Source organism: Elaeis guineensis, chromosome 3 (assembly GCF_000442705.2).
Source record: "Elaeis guineensis isolate ETL-2024a chromosome 3, EG11, whole genome shotgun sequence".
In the NCBI taxonomy this organism is placed as follows: Eukaryota; Viridiplantae; Streptophyta; class Magnoliopsida; order Arecales; family Arecaceae; genus Elaeis; species Elaeis guineensis.
The window spans coordinates 20,526,553-20,537,779 of NC_025995.2; the positions used below are offsets into that span (position 1 = coordinate 20,526,553).

At 35.8% G+C, this 11,227-nt stretch overlaps 1 protein-coding gene across 1 annotated transcript; it reads left to right on the plus strand.

Annotated features, from left to right (window-relative positions):
• Positions 1 to 1,431: 1,431 nt before the first annotated feature.
• Positions 1,432 to 2,395, plus strand: LOC105037087 (putative invertase inhibitor). The gene has a single exon (XM_010912790.3). It carries the CDS (start codon positions 1,752 to 1,754, stop codon positions 2,265 to 2,267), a length of 516 nt encoding a protein of 171 aa, XP_010911092.1. The 5' UTR covers positions 1,432 to 1,751; the 3' UTR covers positions 2,268 to 2,395.
• The last annotated feature ends 8,832 nt before the right edge of the window (positions 2,396 to 11,227 follow it).

An 11,227-nucleotide genomic window follows, 5' to 3' on the forward strand; every position in this document is an offset into this window, starting at 1 on the left:
AAACATGTAAATGTGTGATTTAAAGTGATCTATAATTTAGGAGATGTGATCTATGTATATATTTTTCATAATCTATTTAGTTAAGTTAGTGGGCTGTTAGTTGCTTAAGTATGAGGGCTACTATGTCTGGTAGTGGGATGTCTGTTAGTAATAGTATTATGTGAGCTAGAAATGTGGCAAAGTCATTTGCCAAGGATGACTATAAAAGAGGCACATGTACTGAAGTTTTTAGGTAGGCATGAAAGAACATTCCACTTTTTAAAAATAACTTTGCCTCTATTCTCATTGGTCTATGTAGAGTTCTCGTTACAGAGAACAAATTCTATTTTTTATCTCCAACACCTTTCATTTCAGATGTTCCATAGTAATATATAGTTTGTAGGCTACTGAAAGCTGCTCTTAATGTCATTGGTATTCTTTTCTTCCATACAAGCCAGAATTCATCCATCATGCCAGGGTGACGAGGTAGGGTAATCTTTATTTATGCACAATGACGTTGCTATCTATTTTCCTTTCTTTAAGTTGGAGATTGTTGTTGAGGAGTAGGCATTGCAAAAACTTCAAACTTTTCTAAGATTACACTGGGTGCATCATCAAATAACCTTAGAAGGTAATGTGGATTACCTTCAAGATAGATTGTCACATGTAGGTAATATTACAACAAAATTACTGAAAATTTTTATCGACATGTTTCACATGACAATCAGATTATCAATAATGTGAAATCAAATTCTCAAAATATACTCAATAATTTTGTCCCAGTGCTCTTCATTTTTCCTAATGAGAAGTGGTGGGAGTGGTTTGGTATGGTAGTGGTGCGGAGAAGTGGTGGGCCAGAGGGTATCGGGAGGGTGCGCGCGGGTGCATGTGGAGTCATGAGGGTGGTGGGAACGAGTGTGGAGGAGCTTTGGGGGGAGGGGGAGATAAGGGTAGAGAAGCCGCAGGCAAGCAGAAAGAGATAAAAAAGCTGCGGGCGGAGAGCGCATGCGGAGGGGTGTGGGGGGTCTGGATCGGGGGGGTTGGGTAATGAATTTTGTATGATTTTTTTTAGAGATAATTTTGTCCAAAATTTTTATTATAATATTACCAAAGAAGTGATAATCTAGATAGCCACCACTCTTCAAAATAATCCAGATTACTTTATGGGAGGCAATCTAGATCATAATCCAAATAGCATATCAAGCTAAGTAATCTAGTACGTCCATTTTAAATTGCTAGCAATCTGAACAGATTACCGGCTACCAAACAGAACCTAAAAGCGGTATATGTGTTCCAAATTGATTTGCCATGCTTCAAATAAGAAGAACACTCATGCTTTCATGTCAATTCCGTCAGCTGCGACTTCACATTTAAGGACATGTATTGGGCCTTATTGCGTCAGAATTTATCCTTGACAGGTACATTACATTAGAATTGGAAAAAAGGAAAAAAGATATTTTGATGAATAAATTGGAAGATTTAGCGTTAGCATCCATATCCAGCTGTTTTGCCTCCGAATGATTAATAGATCTACCTTCTTTGAACAATGCTCTACCTTCATAGAAAGGACATATATATAAGGACAATTATTTGAATTTGTTTCCTCCATCATCTGCAAAAAAAATCTCCAGCAAATCTCTGCCCATTAATCATTACTTAGATGGAGACATGACGGTATTCATTGCACAACTGCAGACCCTTGTGCGATAAGAGCTGGTAACAATTGGCCAAGGGAAAGCCTGGAGCAGCAAGCAAGCGAGCAAACACCAAGCATGAAGGCCTTTGCACTCCTGTCCACCCTCCTTTTACTGCTCCCCTTTTCCATTGCCTCCTTGGAAGAAACATGCAGGAATGTAACAGGAAGTGAGGAGAGCTACAACTTGTGTGTCACATCCCTTCAAGTTGTTCCCGGCAGCCGGACGGCCGACACCAAAGGCCTTGCAGTCATTGCAACACAACTACTGGAGGCCAACTACACCCAGAACTTGGACAAGGCAAAGGAGCTGCTCAAGGGTAAAAGCTTGACCCCTTCGATCACAAAAGCACTGGGAGTTTGCTCAAACGTCTACGAGTCCGCATCTAAAAGGCTGCAGATAGGTATCAACAAGCTCAAGTCTGGAAACATTGCTGAGGCTGTGGAAGATATGCGTGCAGTCGCTGGTGCCCCAAATGATTGTGAGTCTGCTTTCCATGATGTTAATGAGAAATCGCTGCTGAGCAAAGAAAATGTTGATGCCTTTACGCTGGGAAATGTTGCTTTTGCAATTGTTGCTTTGCTTCAAAAATAATCACTCTTAGATTCTTTCAGAAGATGTTCTAATACAATTGGGATGATGTTTGGATGGAGTTTTAACGTCAATAAAAAAAAAAATATTTTCTTTGTCACGGTTATCTCTTCTTGACCTTGTGAGAGTGGTATTAGTTATTCCATTAGAAAGATTTTAAATTTTTTAGAGAAAATTTGTATTAACATGCAGGGATACGTGTTTGGATTGGAATCTAACTCACTAACTCATGTTTAGAGCACTGTATCAGTTTTAGATAATTGATCATGAGTTTTTTGTTTTTTGTTTTTTTTTTTTTAATGTTTTTTGATTCAGAAGTCAAAGGAAATCATAAATTTTGAGGAAAGAATTCCTTGCCGTATGAACGCAGCAAAAATTTCCATTCCAATCCCTTCAATCACGCATTCCCTCCTACCAGTTACTACTTGATTATTTTTGGATCCAGTCTTGCGTATTGGTATGGAAAACTACATTTGACTTGGGTTTAGTTCGGGTCTTACATGTGATAATCCGGCCCAATTGGGCCCAAAACCAGCCCACAAAGCCCACCAAAAAAAAAAAAAAAAAAAAAAAAAAACAACAACAACAACAGAGCAGGGAGGAAGACTCCCGATCGGAGTCTTCCTCTTCCCCGTCTCCGATCAAAAATCGAAGTCCTAGGGCCATTAAAAGATCCTAGGACGAGCTCTATAAGAACCCCCTCTTCTCCTCTAAGTGTAGATCCTTCGGTCACCGACGATCGCCGGAGTTTTTTTCTCCGATTTTTCCGTTTGAAGCCGCGGCCCCTCGACCTGTGCTCACCACGATTTCTCGCCGGAAACCTCACCGAAGTCGAAGGTAAGCCCCGGCCCTCCTTCCTCTCTTCCTTCCCCTCCTTCCCATAGCTTCGTGCACCCTCGTCGGCCGTCGGGATCGTTGGAAAAATTGATGAAAAAGCGAGACCCTGTTCTGCCTGTTCGGTCGAGCCATTTCCTCCTCTTTTCGGGCCACCGGCACCACCGCCCGTGGTGCCACACCCCTGTAGCATGACCCCCACCTCCCTACCTTCCTTCTCCGAGGGTTATGGCCGTCGGTGATCGGTCAATGACTGGAGAAATTCAAGAAAAGGGATCGGGTTCCCTGTTTTTCGATTTTTTTTATAAAACTCCTGCCGGCCGAGCCTCACTGTCGGCGATCTCTTGCCCCCGCCGTCGGCTGCCACTGTTGGACCTCCAGCCATACCGCAGTACCTCGCCGGAGCACGAGCCACCAAGTTTTCCCCCGCCTCGTGTCCCTCCTCTGTTTCGGCCCAATGAAAGCCCGGGAAGAAGAAGAAGAAAAGAAAAGAAAAAAAAAAGGAAAAAGAAAAAGAAAAAAAAAAAAAAAAAAAAGAAAAGAAAAGAAAATATAAAATAAATAAATAAATAATAAGAAAAGAGAAAATTTTTCTCTCTCCCCTCTTTTTCCCTCTTTTCTCTCTTTCTCTCTCTCTATTGTCTCTTTCTAAAAAGAAAAAGAAAAAGAAAAAGAAAAAGAAAAAAAAAATATATATATATATAATAAAAATATATATATATATATATATGAGAGAAAGTTTTTCTCATCTCTCTCTTAAGTCTTTCTCTCTCTAGAATTAGACTTTCTCTCTCTACCTTCTCTCTACATTTTCTCTCTCTAAATTTTTTCCTATTTTCTCTCTCTAGACCTTTCTCTCTCATTATGGATTTCGTCTCTCTAGGATCATTCTCTCTCTCTGATTACATCACAGACCCTAGGATAAACTTGAGATAAAAATATGATGATCTGGGACTGCTCCGAAATTCGTGCAGTAGATCGGATCCCGATCCGATTCTTTTTCAAAATTGATAACATCGATCATGATAAATTCATATTAAGTCATCCTGATATAACCTCTGATGATCTCAATCATGATTGCCACTTTTAAAGGATACGAAGATTCTCTCTCTCCACTTTCTCTCTCATGATCGACTTTCTCTCTCTAAAAAAAAAGATCTATGAATCCTGTATCGAGTCATGCCTTCATCTTTTAGAAGCTTATATTGACTCTAACAAGATGATCTGAAGTTGCTTTGATATCCGTCTGTATGTCAACCTCATCTGATCGTATCAAAGATCTTTCAAATTTATTATTAAAGAACCCTATTGATTGATCTTGACTTTAATTCGATCTGTGCCTCACGATTTCTTGATCAAGTCACTTGAATCGACTCTCAGATCAAAGATCCTAAATTGCCCTGGTATCTGGATGGTCCGACACATTCGGTCAACGATCCTTTTTCCTTATGATTTAATCTTATTATATTTATGGAATAGAATTTGATAATGATTTGATATTTTAAATAGGATTAGCTGATTCTTCTTACGAAGTCTAAAGATCTAAGATGAAAGATGTAAGTAGATCCTATACTCCTTATTTATTTTTAAATGAGCATGTTTTTATGCAAAGAATTACTATTGATGAAATCATAATTTTTCATAAAATAAGGATCGGCATATGTGATATGAAAAATCATGTTTTATTATGAGCATTGATTTTATGAATATGTCTTATGAAAATAGCATGATTATGAAGCATGAATTTCATTTTTTTCCATCTATGTATATGTATGCTTTAAGAAAAAGATATAATGATTTCAAAGGCTCTCAGATGGCTATGAATGAATCCCTTCGGGAAGGTCGACATCCGGAGCTAGCATCCACATGAAACATGACCCTGCCAGCGGGTATAAAGTTGGCACATGAATTAAGAACTCTGTCGATTAAGAAACATGTCCTGTCACGGGTATAATAGTGACCTTAGCACGAATATCTGTGAGCAATATTTTGAAACATGACATGAATACATGATGAAAATGATTTACGATTCATGATTGTGAAATATACATGATTTATGCATGCATGATGAGTTTATAACTTGTTTTGTTATATGCTCTATAAAATATTTTATTTTATATTATCTGTTATTTTCTAAATATTGCATTATCATGAAAAACTTATGCTTGATCCGATAAGGAAGTACAAGTTCTACTTACTGGACTAGTGTAGCTCATATTCTTTTTATTTTTTTTTTGTTTGAACAGAGAAATAAGGTTAGGATCGGTAAAAGAAATCCAAGCTTGAAGATCGGCATAGCAAGCTAAAAATTTGACAACAGAAGTTTAATTTATTTTATAATCATGAATTTGTAGTTATTTATGAATGTTGAGATTCGGGTTAGTACTTGCTTTTGGATTTAGATGCTCTAAACCCATATTGGTTCGATTATTTGATGAATAATAGAATTGAATCTTTTTATTTGACGGATTTTAGATGATTATGATGAATTGGCTTCGTGTTATCGTGGGCTCCATCCCTCGGTAGCATGGCCGTGTTATGTCCCGAATTTGGGGCGTGACATTACATGTGCTTTGCCTTTGGAAAGATACGGTCAGACCTGGACTGGTGCATTACGCAAACCCTAACTATGAGATATATTATGAGAAGACAAGTCGAGGGAATAAAACACTTCCGCTCTTTCAAGTATATCTCTCTGACAAAATGACATCCTCACCTTTAAAAAGTGTCAATGGTGTCTGAACTTAATTTTGCACAAAGTAACTTCATTAACCAACCCATGTGAATATTAAAATATGCAGAAATTTCTAGCACATTCTTGCCCATGCCTAATTGAACATGGAAAACAAATTTTCCAATTCTCCTCTCCATCGGCTACAGGGTACCTAACCAAACTGATCCTAATAAGATGAGTTTTACCATCCCATAGCAGACATAGAGTGGGTATGAGTAATAGTAAAATCTGCATAACCCGATCCAAATATATATAACTCTTCACAAATTTCCTCGTTGAGACAAAAAAATGATTTTTATGCAAAAAAAGTAAAATGATGATAGCGAGAATCATCATGACCATCATCTCACAAATTGGGAGGTGGAAGAGAATGAGATGAATTAGGTCACCACCAAAGATGAATAAACCGACCAATGACACTGCCTACTTTGCTGTTAGGAGAGCTTGAGCTCTCTCTTATATCTATCCCAAAGATGAAAGAGGAGCAAGGCCTCTCAATTATAGTTATAAGTAGGTTTAGGCATTTCTATAAAAGTAAAGAGAAGAGGATGAAAGAAAAAGGAGAAATAACTTTTTTTTATTGTGGAGAATTTGAGTCAAAACAAAAAAATGATCAAGAAGAAAATAATAAAAGACTCGACTAACCATAGGATACAACAAAGCAAGCGAATTTTTCCTTAAATGTAAAAACCCAAATAAATTAAATGAAATAGAAATAGTGGATGCTATATGCTATGATGATTCTAAAATTACACTTGGATGCAAAAGAATAAAAGAATGGACAACCAAATTAAAAGAGACAAAACGGCTTCCCTAGAAGAGGACATTGTGCACCACTAGAGTCTCCTAATGCCCATTACATGTTCTCTTCATCAAAATATTTCTTTAATGTAGTAGCTTTTGGAAAGAATTCTCTTTCTTTGCACAAAATGTTGATGCTAATACTTTTTAAGTGAATAGCTTAGATGCTTGTTCAATGATCTATTTTATAGAGGTAGGTAGCCTGTGTGTAGAACATTTGAGAAGCTAGTGATTTGATATATTTAATATAGGAACACAAAAACATTCTCATCTACAACTTCTTGGATTATCCTCCTGATGTGGCCTAAATTTGACCTACCAATCATAAGCTGACATATGGCCTAGCAAGAGGCTAATTTCAATGGGACTCCTAGACCCAAGCTAATTTAGATTAAAAAAAAAAAGTCAGGAGGTAATCTTCTATTCAAATTCAAATCATGAAGAATACAATTTCAATGAGACAGAGACTCTTCATCTATAAAGGAGGCTCAAAACCTCAAGTATGAAGAGACAAGTCATTCTACATCATACTCTCTTTTCTCTATTGTTGTTCCCAATATCTTATCTAACTTAGATATCAAAAGGTCCAATTAGAGCCAACTCGATGAGCATTTCTCTTCTTTTTGTACACATATTATCATCTTTTTATGGCAAACACTTCGTCTTACAATAGGAAACCAATCAACATCCTCCTTGTCTCCAGATCACTAGACCAAATTTTGGGCATCAACACCTTTATGGACTCCCTATCCTCTTCTATCATAGTTGTGAGTCACCACATAGTTTAGTAATTTATGTTGAGAATTACAAAGGTGTGATCCTTTTTTTCATTATTTTTTTATTCTAATATTTTTTGCTGCTTATTCCTATATATTCATCCTTTAAATACGCCATGCTAATAAAATACTATAGTATCAACTATCATAGGGTCTCCCTTGGCACACGTGATTATCATAAGAATTATACCTTTAAAACATTGTGTTTGATAATGGTAAAGATTAGCTACTCTGATTCTTTTGGTACACATAACACGTTCTAGTTTTAAAAATTGTACCACCTTTTATTCTTATGCCGCATTCTATTCCTTTCTTTTGATTGTTAATAGTTTTTAATTAATAAGGATTAAATAAAATTATGTCCTATTTAGTATTCCTTACATGACTACTAGGGTACTTTAATTATTCTAGAAAATATTTAAGCTATCAATTTGCATTATGACACTTAAAATACTGTTATCTATTTTGATATTATCTTACGTTCAATAATTTATATATGAAAGATGTTGTTTTGTGTTATGAGAAACTTTATTCTTTTGTAACCAATAAAAGTGATTATTATAACATATTAATAATCTAATATGAAAAAAAATAATGGTATTTATTGTAACAATAATAGATACTAAAATTATAATGGTTTTTGGACATGCTACTATAAAGCCATAAAGAAGTTAGTACAACCATGCTGTTTGATTTCTTCTTTCTTCCTTCTTTATATTTAGTTTCCGATGGCCCCAAGCTATGTAGCTTAATATACATTGTTGACAATTTTCTCGATAGCTTGAGATTCTGGGATAAATTAATTATTTAAGATGGAACTAGAATCATAGTTTTCACTCATTTTGGTCAATGTAATCCCTTCAAGTGCATTGTCCCGGTTGCATTGCATGCAAGGAGAAGAGAGTGTTAGGCTTGATATATATTGTTGACTCTATGCCTAACAGCTTAAACTTTTAGAGCAAATTGATTATTTAAAATATATATATTCTATTTTCACCATTGCTACCGACTACTAAAACAAACAAACAAACAAGAAAAAAAGGGATAAAGAAAACCATTGCACGCATGCATGAGGTTGGAGGGGTGTAGAGGGGGTATACTTTACAACCTACTCCTAATTTGTGACGATGAGAAAATGTAGATTAACCTACAAACTACTAAAGAAGCATAAAAGGTAAAACATTAAAAGGCATAAAAGTCCATCCCAATTCAAAATTCTCAGGTGATGTCGTGTTGGGTGTTGCATCTAGATCCTCATTTGATTGCCTCCTCCAGCATTTACAAAGAAAATTTTCATATTAGTTTATTTATGAAAAGCTACCTTTATATAATTACCTTCTAGCAATAACCATTCCTAACAATGATTCCTATGGTAGTTACTTATAGGAGTTTTCTCAAACCAAAAAAAATATCTTATTAGTGCCTTCCTCTATGCATGTATACCACTTGTCACACTCTAGATATGTACGGAACTGTCGAAGTTAGTTTATATAGATAATCAATCAGAATACAACTTTAATCCATAATTAAAAGACAATCGGTTAAAATGCTGCTTGATCATTAAACAAAATATTGTCCAATTGATCATTTGAAAAAACATGATTCCATTGTAATTCACTATCTTTTCCAACAAGACAGACCACACTAGATCATGACAAGCTTATAAGGACAAGCATTTGTTAAATCTTTCTCTTTTCTTTTCTGGTGAAGGTCCAACCTGCGCTGGAAACCATCTTGATAATCCATATCTTATTATCTATTTTATGTTATTGGAAGTTTTATTATGTTTTCCATTTTAAACACATGAATTATGTTATATATCTTGTCTTTGTTATATAATGAACCTCACCTTGAGTCTCTTCTCCTTGCAATAAATTCTGTAGGATTCTAGAGAGACAAAAATCTCTTATTGGGAAAGCACGGGAGCAAGCAAAAAATCACAATACATTCACACTTTTTAAATAATCATTTAGGGCACACTAAATGTTAAGCCCTTCAATATTGGGCATGGAAACAACTCATAAAAGGGACCACTACCCACTCAACTGTATTAAATTTTCAACATGGTAACGTAAATTAAGGTGTAAGGTGGAGGTAGCATAAAGAGGAAAATGCGTGGAATTCATACCATGTTTAGGGGAGGACAAACTACATTGATGGCCTTAGCAATCCTCCTCCTCATGGAAATGGTTTCTATTGATCATAGAAACTGTAGAATTCAAATGTTTGAGACCTACCTAATAAATTTGCATAACATATTCCAAATCCAATAGCAATGATTGTCAGCAATAATTAAGAGTAAAACATTCGATCAAAGGCATGAGTTATAAAATAGTATATAAGATGATGTGAGAAGCAGCATTTCTTGTTCGTGGTCTATAAATGGATGTGATGTTATCTAAGATTGAATTGACTCATTTTTCTTTTGATAAAGTGGGAGTTAACTCCACCAATTATGCATTAGAAAACAAGGGAAGATAGGTTACAAGGGGTTTACAGCAATGCCAAATCAGTATTACAAGCAAGAGAGTGTAACTAAACCTAGACTTCGAGACAAAGCTCTAGCCATTCCACTCTCATGGACACCAGACGCCGACTATTTACCTTCTGACTGACTCCACTTACTAATCTCATTTGCATGCTAGCTCCAACTAAGCTCATTCAAAAGTCTATTCTCAATGAGTATGGTAGCATTGAACACATTTATGACTCCATTCAGGATCAATAGAAATTGTTAACAAATTCTGCATATCTTTTATTAGAGTAAGTGTATAGTTCATTTTGACTAAAGATTATAAAAATATAGGTAAAAATATGAAAAAGGGAAAGGCCATGCATAATGGAAATATTATCTAATTGTGAAGTAACATATGAAGCAGAGGTAGACTGAAATAAAATTAGTCTCCAGCAGTTAGAACCGAATGCAAAGAAAGAAATAATAGTCAGAAATTCGACTTTAGAATATTTGAATATAGGGAACCCTAGTTAATTCCCCTTTGAAAATACTAGGGTTGCATATGAGGTTGCCTTGGGTTCGAGTTTTAGTAAACCAGACAGGATCTCTTGGTGTTTTGGATCTAATTTTGTTCCTCACACAGCTCAGTGAAGGTTTGGGACAGCATTCGGCTAAAAATATCATAAAATCTATATCAGGTTTTTGGGTTAGATTGAGTTATGTTAGGTTCCTATTAGTGTCTTCCAAATAAATATCTTAGATAATTAATCATGTTAAAAGCACCCATGTTTTGAGAAGTTTATCGATGGAACATCCACTTACATGCTTCGAAATTTAAATCATGATCCATAAGCCCTTGATAGTTGAAAAATTGAAAAGATACAATTAATCTAAAGCTAAGTAAAAGCACCCAAATATGTTCAAACATAGGATTTATTCCTTTACTCCAAGTTGTAGAGCAAATCTTATGTTCAAGATTTTGGAAATTGAAGGTTATAAAAATAACACTAATACTATGCATAAATAAGCCGGGTCCTTACTCAGGACTAGATCTGGCATGGTCTAAAATCTTCAATCACAATACTAACCCAAAATTCAAAGTTGGTCTAACTGTGAACCCATGCCAACTCATTCATTGGCTGGTTGGGGTCAGGTTTGGGTTGGGACCGGGTTAAGGCTAGTTGGGTTCAGGGTTTGTAGGTTGGAGTGATAGCCTTGGGCAATATATGAGCTAGCCATGGCAATTCAAGTGCAAGGACTGGTTAATTTCATAATAAATTCCAGCATAATGTTTTTTTGTATCTAGAAGTTACAATCTAATATTTGTCTGTCAGATGTTCAGGTTGAGACTATTGCTTGAAGC